The sequence below is a fragment of the Myripristis murdjan genome, chromosome 21 (genome assembly GCF_902150065.1).
Source record: "Myripristis murdjan chromosome 21, fMyrMur1.1, whole genome shotgun sequence".
NCBI lineage: Eukaryota > Metazoa > Chordata > Actinopteri > Holocentriformes > Holocentridae > Myripristis > Myripristis murdjan.
The window spans coordinates 20,109,710-20,128,150 of record NC_044000.1 but is presented as its reverse complement, the minus strand read 5'-3'; the positions used below and the strand labels follow the sequence as shown (position 1 = coordinate 20,128,150).

At 41.4% G+C, this 18,441-nt stretch overlaps 1 protein-coding gene across 1 annotated transcript; it reads left to right on the top strand.

Moving 5' to 3' along the window:
• The first annotated feature begins 7,803 nt into the window (after window positions 1–7,803).
• LOC115379901 (POU domain, class 3, transcription factor 3-B) lies at window positions 7,804–10,232 on the top strand. The gene has a single exon (XM_074933746.1). It carries the CDS (start codon window positions 8,181–8,183, stop codon window positions 9,444–9,446), a length of 1,266 nt encoding a protein of 421 aa, XP_074789847.1. The 5' UTR covers window positions 7,804–8,180; the 3' UTR covers window positions 9,447–10,232.
• The last annotated feature ends 8,209 nt before the right edge of the window (window positions 10,233–18,441 follow it).

The following is an 18,441-nucleotide window of genomic DNA, read 5'->3' as shown; positions in this document are numbered from 1 at the left end:
CTTCATCATGTCAGGATACTTTTTTTTTTTTTTAAATGAACATCCAATGGTTCAGGCAAAAAGAGAATCCAAATTTAAAAAACAAAAATAGAGTCTGCACACTGCATAAATGCTCCTAATAAACTTGAATTCATTGATGTTGCGGCATCCATGCACTACTCAGAATAATTCTGTTGGAGCTCTGATGAAGTGCATGTATGGACTATTTTCCATATCATGTTTTTTTTTTAACCAGCTTGGTCACTCAAACCCATTTTACCGAAATATGAAGCATAATTATAGTGTTGCATGAAGAAGCATCAATTTTCCACATTTCAAGGGCAGTCGCCCAGTTAAGCTATATATCACATGGGAGAAAGTGATTGAGTTCAGCCAGTAATACATATGCAATAGTCACCAATAGTTTCCAAGCGCACTGTAGGTGGTGGTCAGTACTTTGCCGACTGCAATTACAAAAAAGTGCACTCTATTTATAATCTGGGATGCATACAGTGTTGCAAGAAATTTTCTTTGGTGTTGATTTTTTATATTTTGTTCGTTGCTCGGACCGTTTGAGAATTATTTTATTTTGCTGCACAAATTCATAATTTTCATCTGAAATCTTTAGACTGCTGCTACACTGAAAGGTCACGGCTTGTGGAAAACAGAGGCTCGAGCACTAGTTGTATGTGTTTGATGTTCAATGCTACCTATTCCCTCTCGCTAACCCCCCTGAGCCCCTCTGATCTACTCTGCAGCTCATTAAAACACCCTCTCCACCTCCACATTAGCATCAGAGTCATGGTCAGACTGCTTTGTGTTATGAGGGTGGAAAACAATATCAATAACAACAACAAAAACAATAGTAGCCTTTGGTCCAGGGAGGAGAGGAGGAGAAAGGTCTTTGATAATGTACATCAAAGAGAGGGGATAAAGTAGACTGTGTTTTCATCGTGTGCATGCCAAGGTCGTCTCTGATCCTGCTTGTGCAGTGTTGGCACTTAGGGGCAGTGACACCGCAAGGTGAGGTGCTGCTTTGCAGGACGTGTTCACAAGGATGGGAAGTCAAACATTTCTGGTAAAGGCTTTTCACAGGTTAAGGATGGTAGTGAAACCTTCCTTCGATTGACACTGATTCCCTGTGTGTGTGAATGTGTGTGTGTGTGTGTGTGTGTGTGTGTACATGTGTTGGTGCGTGTTTCAGAGTTTGAAAGACTGCAGAAATATTTGCACTAAGGCAATATAAAATGTCATACTGCATTGAACCACTGTACAGTAATGAAAACCCTGAATCTGTGCTGCAAAAGTCCAGCAGGCTCTGTGCAGGACTGATGTGAGGATTGTTTTAATTAGAGTCAAGGGTTCCCATTGAAGCTCTTTGTAAGTGCAGCGCCAAGAATGGAGGTAGACAGAGGCTCTCGGCTCACTAGCCATCCACAGCACCGATTTGTTTCCTTTGAGGAACTGAGGCTTTGACTTTTCCCTCCTATAACCGCAGTAGTGACACCTTAATTCAGCCTGGTATGAGATGATGAATTGTGTAACTAAACAAAGGAGGGCAAATTCAGTAAAGCATGCTATTGCACCTCTGTATTATACTGTGGAGAGAGCATGGCACTGACAATGACAGAGTTAATGGTTCACTTGCCACTGGAGCCACCAATACTGAAAATATGTGGGTTAATAGTAACGTAGGGTGCTTTGAATAAAAGCATATGCAAAAAAAACAACAACAAAAAAAAAAACATTATTTTTCATCTTTACTCAGTCTGTTCACATGCTATCTTATATCTCCAAATGTACCCTTTTAAAAAAAGATTCAAAAACAGTTGTGGGAGGCAAAAACATGAACACTTTGTCTTAGTACTTATGCAGTGAGTTTTCAAGCGTACACTGCTGTGAACTTTTCCTTGCAGAGCAGGGGAGAAGTGTTAATTCCAACGCTGCAAGCTGTCATTTACCTGCTGTGTTTAAAAGAATTCATTGCATTGATTTAATTAGATTCCACTGTACGCTGTTTTTGGTGATGTCACTGCTTATCCAGCCCAGTGTTACTTATTGGAGATAAATTCACAAAAATGTCTACACACTCAAGTGTTCTCTTGTTATGCCGCTCTAAAATTGCTCAAATAAATCAAACGTAATGAAGCCAAAATATAACTGATTATAAATACAGCCACTCAAGTTCTCACCCAGCTGAATAATCACAGGGTGGTTTTTATTTGCTTTCCCGTGTCTGTGCTTGTTTAGATACAGTACAGCCCTCTGTGCACAGCTCACAGTTCTGAACTGATGGTATGGAAATGCAGGAGTCATTTAAATACTGACTGGATACTGTGATTACCCGTAATTGGCTATGACAAACCAATTACAAATACTTTGAATAACTGTTACCGCCACGATACAGTTCGTGTAATGGAGAGCGAGCTGAAGAAATAATTCACAAGAATATCTCAGGAGCGCAGTGTAACAGGAATGAAAGGCATAAATTGAAGTGGCAGAAACCATTCTGCCCCTTGTATCAGCAGTCACTTAATGTTTCAGCATTTGATACTTCCCTCTTCCCCTTCCAAAGCCACCTGAGAAATCATCTGAATTACAGAGGGCCTCTATAACCACGTGGCTTTAGGTGGGGGCTTCAGAGAGAAATCTGTCCATTCATGAAAGGCCCAGGGCCAGCCAGACTCAGTCTGACCAGCCAGCCCTTCAGGGACACCCGCTGTTTGACTTGGCCCTCGCCTGTGCTTGGGTACAGGGCTACAGTTGTCCACATCCACAGCCTGCAGAGCTGGAGGTATTTCCTGACTGAGTTTCCCTGTCACTTTGCAGTTGTAGAGCGAGCGAGCGAGAGAGAGAATACAAACTCATTAGATGCCAGTGGGAAAAACACAGGCACACAATATAAACATGATGTTGCCGTATTTTTTTTTTTAATCCTATGTTTTATGTGGTCAGTGTAGTCATTGTATATGATAAACTCTATCCAGTAGATTTCCACTGAATTTAACAACAAAAAATAAAGGGTGAGAGCAGTTAAAGCTCAGTGGGTTAAAGGAAATGAAAAACTTCAAGGCTTCGTTTTCTTAAACCCCACTTCCCTGTCTTCTCATTTGCTGGCATATCAGCGCTGTGTGTTTTGTATAGGCCCTGACTTTATCAAAATATACCAAACCCCAAGAGCCTCATCTTTTACCAATTTCCTCTCTTTTCCTTCTATGACAGTCCAGATGTTTCTGTTATGCCCTCCTCTCTCCCTGTGTTTCATTTAGTCCAGCATAAATATTCAGCATAAACTTCTGCTCGAAGCAGATCGTCATTCCAAGATCTTTCACCATTATGCTAATGCATGCAGACGCTCATAACTGGGCAAACCTAGGCCTCTGCACACACCTGCAAACACCTGTGTACACACAAACACACACACACACACACACACACACACAGAAAGAGAGGGAGAGATCAGTGATGTCTTTGTTGCATTTCCCCGCTGCATTTCCTGTGCCATTCCTTGTCACTTTGGCCCCTGTGAAATTATCTGCTGGGATTAATGAATGCCATTTTCACACATTAACTTCCCCCATTGACACATAACGGACCACCCCACAAGAATGTTTAACCAGTGCATCTGTCTTTTGGGTATCATCATTTAAAGCACGACAGGGGGTGGTAATTGACTATTGTTCCAGTGCTGTAAACATAAATGCCCCCCTTCTTTGCCTTTCCTTATTTTCTCCCTCATCTCCTGGTAATTGCACCACATCAACTGCAGTTAAGACACGGACGGCTGTCCCAATAGCCTTTTCATGCCTGTTGATTTATCTCATTATTACTCAATTATTGACTGAACAACAACTCAGAATGGCACATCACAGTGCATTGAGACATATTGAATATTCTTATTTGAGTATCACTGGACATGTTGGGGCTTGGATTTCTGCAGTCTCTGTGGATAAGGGCTTTGGAAATGGATACACTTTGATCACTTCCCCTCCATATCTCCTTGCCCTCTGCTTGTTCCACTCGCCGTACCCCAACTACCTCACTCTGTCTCTCCCTACTTCTCTCTCTCTGCGGCTGCCTCTGCTTCTGATTTAAACACGCAGCAGGGGGTTGTGGGTAGAGACTCATGCTGTGAAGGATCTCTCTGACTCAGGGAGAGCTGAAGGTCAAACACATTCATGATCAGAACCACAGGATGATGTGGAAGAGGTGGAATATAAAGAGTGCGGGGATGAAAGCTTTCGAGTGAAGTCGTAGTCTCTTAACTGTGTTTTCAGTGCAGACGGGCAGTGACGGTACACAGTTCATGTTTCCTAACTGCTTAACAGAGCAATTCTGTAAACACAACATTATTCAGCTTCTGGTGGAGTATCTGAGAGGGGTGGCGTGCCTGGTCTTATATTTTCTACACACACACACACACACACACACACACACAAATACACACGGATGCACAACTCATTCACAACTAAATTTGAGAATTATTTGTTTTAGTGAATCATATAAAAAAGAGAACAAGTAGAGTAAGATTTTGTATGCGCATTTGTGTGTTGTATGTGTGTGTATTAGTGTGTGTGTATGTGCTTGTGTGTGTGTGTGTGCATGTCTTCAATTGTCAGCTTCATGGCAGCCCATGCACAAATAAGGACTAAGAATGCTCTGGCACAGAGAGAAACGCTTACAAGCGTATTAACAGCAGCGATAACAACAACAACAATGGTGTCTTTCTCCTAACAAAATATTGTTTTGTCTGTTTTGTTGTTTCTCTTTTTGTTTCTCTTCATATTTAGACAGGCCCCTGTCTGACAAAGGAAACAGAACCAGAACAAGAGGAAATCATCTGGTACTTTGAATGGAAAACTTCTGGAGCACAGATGAAGGTTTTCCTTTTCTCCTTTGCAATTTTTGTTGGAAGCATTTGCATATTTCAAAAGTCTACCAAAGAAAATAGCCTGGGGCAGAAGTGGCCAGGCTGCTGCGCATATTGAAGACTTACCAGAAGGAGAGCGGGGAGGAACAGAGAGAGAGAGAGGGGGGAAGGCTCTATGTAAATGACTGGAAGATAATCTGGGTGAAACAATAAAGTCAAATTACCTGACAATGTTATTCTTATTATGACAGATTAATTGCAGTATTCATTACAGTTGAAACAGGGATTATTTGCTTAGTAGTTGAGCAGGTCTGTGGAGACAAAGAGAGATAGATAGGCTGAGAGAGAGAGAGAGGGAGAGAGAGGGAGAGAGAGAAATGTGCATCATAAGAAGGCCTCTTCACCCAGCTTCCTTCATGAATAACAAATTGAGGACCCTGTGCTGTGACCAGCCAGCACAACACATGAAAAACATTACTGCATTCCCTGAATTGTCTGGTTTGCTCTATATTGCGCTGGTAGGCTTGAATCACATGGAACGCTGCGATGCATTTGTACAACTTCTCCATGTTTACTATATTTTCCTGGCTACGTTACCAAGTTAGCATTCAACAGGTTCAATAAACTGCTGGGCTTCAGTGCATAAATAAATAAACAAGTTTCAATGAAGATGCATCCTAGATTATAGTGACTAAAATCAGGTTCATCAGATGCAGAGTTAGGCTGTGGACTAACTGTTCCACTGCCTGTCAGGTACATTATTGATCCTCTTTAAAGGAGAAAAACAAAAAAACAATAATCATTAAAAAAAAAAAAAAAAAAAAACACAACTACTTGAATAATGGATTTTTTTTTAATAATCTCCTCATCCCAGAGGTGAAAGGGCAGTGCAGCTGCCATCCCGCATTAAACTATATTGTACATGTAGATTATTCACTGTTATACAAATATTGTTATACTCACTGTAAACTCAGTGCTGAGCACCAGACTTTCCATAAGTCTCAGTAGGAATATTATAGGAATATTATAGTGATATTTCGTTAGGACTGTCTGCTGTAGCTATTTAATCTCCTCGTGTAGGCTATCATTTGCAGATCACCATGGAAACCGGTCGGGGTGTTCTGCAATGTCTCCCCTCCAAGAGAGTCAGGCGACCTTTTTTTTTTTTTTTTTTTTTTTTTTATTTAGGAGGGGGCACTGTGGCATTCAGGGGGTTCATCCCGAGAAAGGCAGCGGGAGACAATAGGACTCTGCAGACTGCAGGTCCAGACCAGATAAAATCCAGATAGTTTCAGTCGTGCTGGTACACACCTTCAAGCAGCGTGGTACTACATAAAATACCGGCCTCGTTAAAGCTTCAGCCATCTCATCTCAGGGTATATCCCACTTTATGGCATTTAAAAAATCTCCTATTATGAATATAATACTCCTTTAGTTTTAATAGAGTATTTGTTGCATAGTTTATAGTTTGGCTGTAATATTTATATTACCCATTTTTAAAAATATTAAAACTGTAGCTAACTGCCGCATTGAGCATTTAGGCAGTGGACTATATGCATCCACTATATTTGTCCGTTTTAAATCTTTTAATCTGGACCATTTTGTAAATTAGGATAATCATTCGTTTAAGGTCATGTGGAAAGTGTATGGATAACTTCGATTTACCATCATATTCTCCATCTTGTGTAAATTCTTGCTTGGGTTATGAAAAACTAGGTTTGGGTGTTGTAAACTATTTTCCAAACTGTTTACTTTAATCTTCTGTCTTCCAGATGTTACTTTTTTTAAAAATCAGATTCAAGGCGAATCCACTGGAAAAGAAAAACTATAAATTGGCACCACATTAATTGAGCTATGCCTCCTCGGTAGTTACAAACCTGCATGTGTTTCAGGCCATGTTGTAGCTACACTTTTTGGGCTTTAAAAGTGGGAAAAATCCGTGGGTAGAGAAATGAGAGCAGGACAAATAGCCTAAGTTTATTTAACAGGCCATCCATAACTCGCCCGAACCCAGCCTGGAAACATCATTTTCGAATGGGTTTATTTTTTAAGGATGGAAAAAAAAAATCAAGCTGCTTGCTGGTTTTGCACCTTCAACACTCACCAGCGAGGTGCGTCACGCCACTGTGGCCTTTCCTTCACCATATGAAAAGGAGAGCGCATTAAGATGCAAGAGGCGTACAAACCCCCTGTGTATCCAAAGCCGGCTGGAGTATCCTTGACACGGGTCTGGTTGCTCTGCTCTATCATAAAACACATAACCGCGGCTATATTCCTGCATTATTTTGTCTGGCATCACTGACTTCAGTAGCCCTACACCCTAATGTTTTTACTCATTTTGTTTTCCACAGGTCAGAGAGATTAAATACCACTAATATTAATAACAATAAAATAGACCTAACTATAATATAGAAGCACAGTTAGTAATAATTTCAGATATCTAGACAAAAAATAGATTTGCAATTATCCAGCACGACGGTTGTTTTTCACTACACACTATTTTTGCTGTTTTGCTACAAATGCGTAAATTGTAAAGTGCGCATATTTTGAGCTAAACTAATACACTCTCACACTTATGTTGTGCTGCGTTTTTTCGAGGTAATCTTTTATAGTCTATTGTTGCTCTTTTTTCCCTTTTAACAAGAACTTTGCGCACCCGAGGCTGGACCGTGACACAAACCAACTCCTCTCTCTCTCTGTGCGTCCAATCAGCAGGAGCTCTGCTAAACCTTCCTGTTGTAATTGGATGGAGTTGGATGGAGATGGGAGAGGAGTACGCAGGCTTGGCACAAGGTAAACACATGCTCGTCTTCGCTCCATGGAGAGGGCACTGGGTACAGGAGGCGAAGTGAGCAAGACACCGGAGAGGACCTGAGAGTTTTTTTTTTCCTTTTAGTTTGTGTCATTTCTGTTTCGTCGACTTCAACACGTTAAAACCACATAGGGGGGTTTCAAAGACGCACCGAGAACAGCCCCGCAGCTCTTCATAGGCAAGGATCAAGGGGAAGTTTTTTTTTTTTTTTTTAAATTCAAGTCTGTGGATTAACCACTGGTGGAGTTCCCGGGACAGAAAAAAACTTTTCATGGCTATTCGTTTTTCGGACAGGAATGCGTAAGGGAGTCTGTTTTGCCACAAATTTCTATGCACACAAGTCATTATAGCGATATAATTCAAAATATCACCTAAGTTTCTGTGGAGTGATTTAGCTGGCTATAAATTCAAAGACTTAATAATTATATAATATTTACATTTAGCCTAAATATATTCATGGATTAGAATAAATTGGGACTTTAACCAAAGAACAGAAGAGAGAAATTCAACTCAGCATTTATGGTTTGGGGGATGGCAACAGCCACCTCAAGTCCATATCTAGCCAGCAGTAGGATTTTATCGTCCGGCCCAGTCATTCACTCTGATCGAAGTGGCGGTGGTATGCAGCCTGGCAGCACCGCTGTGACCACGGTGTCTGGTGGATACAGAGGGGACCCTTCCATAAAGATGGTACAGAGTGACTTCATGCAGGGAGCCATGGTGGCGAGCAACGGGGGCCACATGCTAAGCCATGCCCACCAGTGGGTGACATCGTTGCCTCACGCAGCAGCCGCAGCAGCCGCGGCCGCAGTGGCAGCAGCCGAGGCCAGCTCTCCGTGGTCCTCCAGCTCCCAGCCGCAGGACGTGAAGAGAAACGCCGGCAGGGAGGAACTGCACTCGGGCTCCGCTCTGCATCACAGGTCCCCGCATCTCGGACCCCATCAGACACACCCGGCAAGTTGGGGAAGCACCTCCGCTGCGCATATCAGCATCGCTGAGGGACAGCAGCAGCAGCAGTCCCTTATTTACTCTCAGCCCGGTGGGTTTACAGTCAACGGGATGCTCAGCTCGCAGGGCGGGCAGAGCCTCATGCACCCGGGGCTGGTGCGCGGGGAGTCCCCAGAGCTGGACCACGGAAGCCACCATCATCACCATCATCACCACAACCACCACACGCACCATCACCAGCATCACGGGATAAACCACGACCCGCACTCGGACGAGGACACCCCGACGTCGGACGACTTGGAGCATTTTGCCAAACAGTTCAAACAGCGGCGGATCAAGCTTGGTTTCACCCAGGCGGACGTGGGCTTAGCTTTGGGCACCCTGTATGGCAACGTCTTCTCGCAGACCACCATCTGCAGGTTTGAAGCGCTTCAGCTGAGCTTTAAGAATATGTGCAAGCTGAAACCCCTGCTGAACAAATGGCTGGAAGAGGCCGATTCAACGACAGGGAGCCCGACCAGCATCGATAAGATCGCTGCTCAGGGCAGGAAGAGGAAAAAGCGCACCTCCATCGAGGTGAGCGTAAAAGGCGCTTTGGAGAGTCACTTTCTCAAGTGTCCCAAACCCTCCGCACAGGAGATCAACTCTCTGGCGGACAGTCTGCAGCTGGAGAAGGAGGTGGTCAGGGTCTGGTTCTGCAACCGCAGGCAGAAGGAGAAGCGCATGACGCCGCCTGGGCTGCCACACACCCCGGAGGACGCATACTCACAGGTTGGCAACATGGGTCCCGACACACCGTCCCCCATAGACTGCAAAAGATTGTACAGCGACACGTGAAAATAAACCAGGCGCCATAACGGACAAAACCTCTGAATAATTCAAGTGTTCAACTCTTGAAAGAAGATTTTGGACAAAATGTTTCATGTTTCCCCTGAGACAAACTAAAAATTGGTTAATTTATGAAACAGTTCTTAAGTCCCATGTGTTCTTCGGTCTAAAACATGTCATACAGTGTGTGTATTTATTTCATAATACAGGCCAAAAGGCCTGGCCTGCTTTATGCATCTTCGGGTATTTTTCAGCTCTATGAGTCAGCCTAACTATTTGGAACTAAAATGTAAAGCTGTGAGGGGAAAAGTCAGATTATTTAAAAAGGCAGATTTTGTTTACCAAAGGAAAGGATGTGGAGTGAACATTTTTATTAGAACTGGATGGAAAGAAAATGTTCTTCAGCGCCTCCGTGATGTTTAAAAGAAGTTCCCTTGTAATGCTGCAGAGTTTGCTGTCCCATACAGGCTGGCCGACCTTTTTATCACGAAAAGACGTTGATTTAATGCGCTTTATTTCGCATTAAGTTGTTTTTAATAAGCAATAATTTATCTCCCTGCAAATGTGTTTCTCATTTTTGTGTCAGTGGACTTCCTATTTTTGATTCCCTCTGAGATGGTCAAACAGCAATTTCAAAATAATTTCAATATAGCCTAGTGTTTTCTTGATAGGAGAGTTCTTTTCAAACTAGAACATATTCCCCTAAGTTTATGTACGGCCTTTTAGTAAGTACTGTGTATTTCTGTGCGATGATTTGGGCTTATTTATTTTCCCCATTGTGTTTATTTTCATGGATATAGGCTAATTATTTAATAAATTTGTCATAAGGAAATGATCGTGTTAAGCTATGTGAGATGGCCATCACAATCAAATCCCACTACACACACACACACACACACACACACACACACACACACACACACACACACACACACACACACACACACACTACTACCTGCAAGTTTATTCACATGTAACTCTAAAGAGCACCTTTTCAGTCCAAATATTAATTAATTAATTAAATATAAGTAATGTCAATGAAACCAAAAGCTGATTTGATATGCAAGGTCAAAACAGACACGATTACAGTAAGCTTTGAGAAAGAAAGGTGACATATTTTTGGTGTCACTGGGTTCTTGAAAAGTGAAGAGTTTTGTCATTGTGTACTTGTATTCCACGTTCAAGAAGGAAAAAAAGCAAAACTTCTCTTTTCAAGATTTATGCCAGCTTGCTCTTTGAAAGCAGCTACAACACTGTTTCCACAGCAGATAACAGACTATAAGAATGAGCCAACATCTTATTCAGGTATCTAATGTGGAGTGTTTCAACCTCAGTTTGTGAGAAACCTATTGCATGTTGACACATCACCCTTTGAATACTTTTGCATACTGTCCATTTTGACACCATCCACACTGATTAAACACAGGCCTGCATCATACAGGCCTATTCTGGGAACAAAGTTGCAAATATTTGTGTGGTATTGCGGATCAATCCAGCTGCATACATCCTCTGACAGGCCTATGGGCTGCAGCTTTGTGGAACGCAGCCAACGGAGGTCGGCTACCCCAGCTGGCAGTTCACCTCCGCAGCGGTTGCCAAGGTGACAGCGAGATGGAGTGACAGGAGGGAGTGGATCTATTGCCACAGATGATGGGTTTGGCAGATAGGCAGGAAGAGGCTGAGGACACTGGCCCACAAAATCCACAAACTCTTTTCTCCTCTTTCTCTGATGTGTGGCAAATGCACACAGCCACACGGACATGCACACACACACACACACACACACACACACACACACACACACACATTCACAGACACACACACACACACACACAAATACACACAAGTCTACATTTCAAACCCTGTTGATAATAAAAAGAAGGAATGAAGTAAAAGAGGCTGGTGAGGTGAAACCGGGAGGAGGGTCAAAGGTCTGCCGTGACCGAACAAAGAGGAAATAAACAGAAACCTGGAAGTTAATAGATCACTACACCAAAGTAACACTGACGGTTATAGTTTTAGTATGAGCTTTCCATTGGATATATTTAACAGGTTCACAAATCAACATTAAGCCTAATGAAAACAGAGCTCACTGCTACACACACACAAACACACACACACACACACACACACACACACACACACACACACACACACACACACACACACACACACGTGCATATACACATGCCGGTAACTCTTCTTCTTTCTTTAAGCCTCTTGTTTGATGTTTTTTTTTTTTTTTTTTTGTCATTTGAGAATGTTATTCTCTGTCCCTGTTGGAGTGACATTTGATATGCTTACATTAAATAAATATCACTACTCCTACACTGTTACTTAAAACATGCAAAGACAGGCATATGTTACACACACGCACACACACACACACACATACACACACTCTTTTCTAAAATAGTATGCGAGGGTTGTGTGCACGTCTCCCTCCTAACAGAACATTGGCAGGGTTCGGGGAAAACTCTGGCCCTCTGGTTATAAATAGCAGTCTGACTCTATGAATCAACTGTTTGACAGGATTTTGCAGGTACACAACGTCACTCCAGGTCAACTCTCAACCCCTCAATAGTCTGAGGAGACAAAAGTATCATGGATGAACAGGACATGCTGCTCCTGTATCATTGGCTGATACCACAGTAGATTATAGAGTAAACATAAGATTGAAACGAGTTCAATAGCTACAAAATGTGCCGTCTACGCAGAGAAATGTATTGCTATTACAAAAGTAAAATTTACTATTACTGATGTATTGTTACAACCAAAATAGTTCAATTTTAGACAGTATAGTTGTATATGTGCTTTGTTTTAAAACACTGAACACATCAGCATAAGGTATCTTGAATGATAAAATCAATCTGCAAAGGTTACAAAGGGATATACTGCATTTTGGAGTGAAATCTTCAATCCCATCTTACATATTTAACACATAACATTAATACAAAGGAAGGGCTCATCTCTGCTCTCAGCTACCACAATAATATCACACAGAGATGGAACCGCTGTACCACAGTTCACTGTAATCATCCACGGATGGCCCATAACGTATTCCCACAGAGCTGCAAAAGCCCAAGTCCTCTGATAAAATGGAGGCCAAATCTAAGCTCGCAGGATTGTAATGTGATCCCCTCAAAGCTTAGCGATGTAAAGATGGGAGATAAGGCTGGAATTAGAGGATAAAAAAGCCTTTTTAAGGTTTCTGTCATCACACGCATGCCAGGTGTCTTCTCTGAATATCAATGACAGGATCCAAAGGTACACGCTGCCGATGTTACAGTCGCCCGAGAAGGCAAAACTCCTCAACCAACAGAACTAACACAGCCCACATGTTTCTGTGCTGATCTCCAGAGCAGAACTTCTGGTGTGTAAGTACTTGTACATGCGTGTGCTGTGTTGTGAGTTTCATCTCATGGCTTGCATCACTGAAATGTGGGGGTCTTCTGTGCAATTACATGGTAAGTATGTCATTACCTCTTCCAATAACAGCTGCAGTTATAATTGCTCATAATTGCTCTTAAAACCTTGTTCTGTAGTACTTTACACAACACAATTACTGCACAATAATCCCTTGTTCAGTGCTTGTTGTTTGGGTCGACGCATTACAGTTTAGCCGCTGCCATACACACACACACAGTTATACCAATCCAGTATATGATTTAACAACACCATGCCTCCATCCCCAGCTATCTCTCTCTGGTCTGCTCATTACCAATCCCCACTGTTTGGTGTTAATTATTTTCACATTGCAGAGGTAGTTTTGCCACCAAAGTCTAACACTGATTAACACATTGTGGCTTCCTCCGTGAGAATCTGAACTCTTGTGGCACAAACCTCCTGTCTGGAATACAGCAGCAGAGGCGTACATATACATAAAAGACATACAGTAGAGAGTGGGTGCATTTCAGACACATATAATGGTAAAACATGGAAGTTTCTTTGTTTGTTTGCTGTGGCGAGAGAGCGTATGAAGATTTTTGATACTGCCCTCTTAATATGAGACAACTCTTTCTGTGATTTTCACCTCACCCTATCAATATTGTCTGTGGGGTTTCTAAAAACGTCACGGAGCCCCCCTCCTCTGTTTATTCTGATTTAGTGGTGAAAATGTTCCCTTTGCCTGTGTTTGCTCTTCTGGTGAATGATGGAGTACCAAACTCTCTCCATCAGGAAAAAATTAAAGCAAACATCTGTGGAATAATGGACAGGGAAATGAATTCTCTCACCAGCAAGCGTGTTGTGTCGGTGCCACTGAACGTGACCAGCATGCATGCGCCAGAGCGGCGGAGTGGAACTCGTTTGATGGCTACGTTCGACACATGGGCATGATGCCAATTTAGACAAGCATGCCCACGTAAAGAATCTCAGCCTGCATGCTAAGTGTGTGCGTGTGTGCATGGTTGTGTGTGTGTGTGTGTGTGTGTGTGTGTGTGTGAGAGAGAGCATGTGTGGAGACAGAGAGAGAGAGAGAGAGAGAGAGAGGTAGAGAGAGAGAGAGAGAGAGAGAGAGAGAGAGAGAGAGAGAGAGAGAACACCAGTTTTCCCAAACAGATCCAATTTAATTTACAATTGAATTTGCCTGTGGAAAATCTGTCTCTGCAGTCAACTTTCTCAGTATCTGCAGTCTATAAACATCCCACTACTGATGTGTGATGTGTATCATTTACTAAGTAAAACAGAGCAGTTTTGGCAATGATGTAGTTGATTAGGTAGAGGCGTTTAGTGATTGTTGATGCAGGCACAGGTATAAACAGCTGATGCTCTGATGAAACAGTAAGTTTATAGGATTCAATAAATCCCCAAATTTTGAGACCTTTAACAACATCAAAAATGTCTAGGCTGCTGAAACTGAGGGCCAATTGGACATTAAGTACAATGCTGTCATCTCCTGGACAAAATTTTGAATGCATCTTTCTGGCTCAAAATAACTATTCACAGAAAAAAAGGTGTCTGAAATAATTTTAAATAAATGTTCCAAAATGTAATTAGTTAGCTAGGAAGAATATAATACTTAGAAAAAAGTAATTAAAAATGACCACCTACAATTAACAGCTGTAAGTGCCAAATATGAGCTTAAGAATAAGAACATGATATGCCAACTGGATGAGTACAAAATACCCAAAAAAAGAAAAAAAGAAAACAGGCGTTTGCTGATTCATAAGCTTGTAAACTAACTGAGGATAAGAGAGCTGGAGCCGGGGTGTTTGAGGAAGAGATTCATCATCACTACTCACTGGACATTAATTTAAAAAATATAATACAGATATTTTACATGGCTAATGAATAATAGATAATATATAATGAATTAAAATTACTGTATAACACTATTTATCTCTGTAAAATTTTGCATTTTTTGCCCACTAAATTCAATGTCATCTCAATTACATTGGGATTACCACCAGTGCATTGGTTGAGGATGTGTGTGTGTGTGTGTGTTGTAGCATATCTTTGAGAAGATTTATTTTGCTGTAAGTCATTAAACTGTTAAAACTTTTGCATGTTGTGTTTATCTAATAGTTCACACATGAAGATATGAATGGCTTTATTTCCACATGTATTTCTTCCTTGGTTGGTTTGCATTATTAAATAAAGCAGCATAATGGCATGTTGCTCGAATGTCTTTAATGCTTTATTAACAATTTTGTTTTTCTCATGGAATAAAAGAAGAACATTCTTTGAAAGAGCATGTTAAATAAGCAGCAGGGTAATAATGCACTCATTCAGTGAACTTATTTTAATCAAAAGCTTCTTTCTGCTGATTTTTATAACAAAAACCGTCAAGGTTTTGCCATCAAATGTAAAGCATACATTCATTCAGGGATGTTTTTGCTCCCCCTTCTGGTGTCTCAGGAACCATCAGTCCTCCACTGTGGGATTTCTCTGTGTTTTCCTTATGGGATATTAACTAAAATAATTCATATTAAGGTCAACTCAAATTAAGTGCTTTTCTAACTTTGATGTTTCAAGACAAATTGTGTTTTTAAAGCTAAGAAAAACCTTTTAGCCTTTATTTTTAAGCCATGTAGTCTAATCACAATTTGTGGACATGAGCAACATTTTCCAGAGTTATGAATCTGTATCAAAACTCTTATCTCCAGCTGTTCTAAAAATCTAACCTATAACCAATCTGACCCTATATTCTGCTGAAAATAATCTGTCATGGTGGTCTGCAGAATATTTATATAAATGCAAATACAAAACTTACCTGTCCACCAAGTAGAAATTTGCCTCTGATATCACAATCTAAAAGACATAGGAGGACACCGGAGGACATAAAAGACATTTAACAATAGATACACCAGTACATAACTCCCTAAAATACAAACATTCCTCTTTTACACTCGAAGCTTTTACATTCATTCAACCTATAAAGCTCAGCCTACATTCAAATGAGCTTTACAGGCTGTATAACTGAGTAAATATAATTTTAGCTTCGTCTCCAGAGAGCTATCATACCCTTCTGTCAGAGCCTTGATACCAGTTTATTGTCAGTTCAAATTCATTATGAAACACCATGACATAAAAATGAAAATTAAGATGAATTCCACAATAAGAAAGAAGATTTTTTTTAAAGAAAATGCAATGATGTGCATTGCAAGTTGCAGAATATGTGCATAGCACGCAGAATAAGTATAGGTTATTAGGTGTGATTGGCACTGTAATCTAATTTGCACTGTGTTGAAATGTTAAAATCAATAAAGGTGTAGCAATTTTAGAAGAAAGAGGTGCACACTTTGTTCACCAGTAGGCCTGCACCTCACAAGCAGGCTTTTAATTTTTAGAGCAGCAAACACACGTGCAGATGAGCTTCTAAAAAACGGGGCTATTAAAGGTCAGGTGTAGGCCACAGGTGTTTACAGGTGCACTGGCAGCTTGGCACAAAATGCATTTACACCATGTGGATGACCACGTATTTTGCATTGACAAAAAGGCTGCTTGTTTGCTCCACACACACACACACACACACACACACACACACACACACACACACACACACACACACACACACACACACACACACACACACACACATTAAAATAAAATAAACAGGCGCTCTTCTTCCAGTTTGGCTCGCGAGTGATTTTCTTTGGCCGCACTGCACCTTTAAATTAGTGACCAGCTTGTCTTCTCGCGTCAGCATCAGCAGGGGGCACGCGTGATGCCAATCGATAAACCAGTGAAATGGTAAAAGTGCGGTATTTTAGGAAAGCCGTGGCATGCAGAGGGGAGGAATAGCCTCGGTTATCCTGACTGTCGGCGTCGGCCGGAGCTGATGGGCGCGACGGGAGACGAGCCGCGCCGCGTGAGAGCCTCAATCTCAGTCATCATCCGGCCGCCAAGGTAGGCGACAGCACTCAGGTGTCTCCAGCCAGAACAACAGTCTGTCTCGGCGGTGCTTGAGACTGTGCCACCTACTCATCTGACCTGATTAATCGCTCGTACGAATAGGAATTGTAACATGGATAGGTTGTGTAAAAATTTGCATGGATTTAATTTTACTGTAGAGGTGAGGCGGAGATGGAAAGAAGGAGAACGAGAGGGAGAGAGAGAGAGAGGGAGGGATAGGATGGGATGGGAGGATGGAGAGGGAGGCAGACTCAATCAAACAGATAATCATGTAGCCAATGTTTGTACCCAATGTAGGCCTCATGGTGTGGCTATTTGATCTGTTTTGGTGTATAGGAAAAAAAATGAATTGGGCTTACAACACTGGGCACAAATGCAATGAATTGTCAATGCACAGCCTGTAGGGAATCTCATGTGAAAGTGTCCTGTATGATGCTGTGTTGTTGGACTGTCAGTAAACATGTGAGAACTGGTACTACAGATAAGTCATGATCATGTGGTATGAGCACAACTGTATATGAGCATCGTCACTCTGTTATCAAATCTCACATAGAAACGAAGAAAACGAAAAGCTTATATCACAAGCTTGCTATATGATGAGCTTTGGGTAGTTTAGATGTACTTATTGATATGGTTATGATACTTAGATACTGTAAAGCCAGTCTCACATTGGATGAAACCCTGAGCTGAGTAGACTGTTACACTGTGTTCCTGCTGCAATAAGCAGCTTGGTTAGAGGGATCCTATAAGGCAAGCCAGCTCATTAGCATGTTTGACATAATTTGCATTTGTTCATTTTGAAAGAAAAGGCGACAAGGAAAGGTGTTTTTTTTTTTTTTTTTTTTTTTTTTTTTTTTTTTTTTACATCAGTTCTCCTGTGGCGCTGTAATATATAGACTCAAATTCACCTGCCATACACAATTCTGGTGTTTTCACATTGCCAACTCTGTCTTTCTGTCTCTGTTTTTCCTGTTATCTCTCTGTAATAGTTTTTTTTCTATTAATTTTCTCCATTTGTTGTGTCTTAATGTGTGCCCTTAGATGGGGCTGATTATTGTTCCAAGGCAATGTTCAAGGTGAAAGGACACCTTAATGTAATTGTGACCTGTGTGTGTTTTTCACAGTGAGTCATTTTGCCCATGAAAGTGTGAAGTTATTAACTCTCACTGACTGGACGTTTTCATCCTAAGTTGAACAAGACCCTCTGATACAGAAAATATTTTGTCACAGACACTTGCACAGGAGATGAGAGTGGGGGTTGCTTGTTGCCATGGAACTGGTGACCTTGTTGCCACGGCAACAACCAGTAACACTATGCAGTAGCCTATGCAAGGGTTTGCTTAAGAATCTACAGTCGCTCAGTGGATTGTTTTCTTATTCTAGTTTGGTGGAACCAATAATAATCAGATAACACAACATGTAAGATTTGGATAATATTATCATTTATTTTGCTGTTAATTCAGTCTTACTGATCTTTTCTAAGCTTTTTTTTTTAATCACTGATGATTTATGTCTGATTTTGAATATTGGAAAAGAAAACCACTGCAATAGCTATGCTCCATCTCCAGAGCATTCAGGCATCCTCTGCCTCTGTGTATGACCAGTATCACAGTACAATCAGTGACTTTGTTGATCCCAAGTGATAGTA

What these genes read in the sequence shown, in the direction of transcription:
- LOC115379901 (XM_074933746.1), top strand. Translation starts at nt 8,181, where the DNA reads ATGGTTTGGGGGATGGCAACAGCCACCTCAAGTCCATATCTAGCCAGC.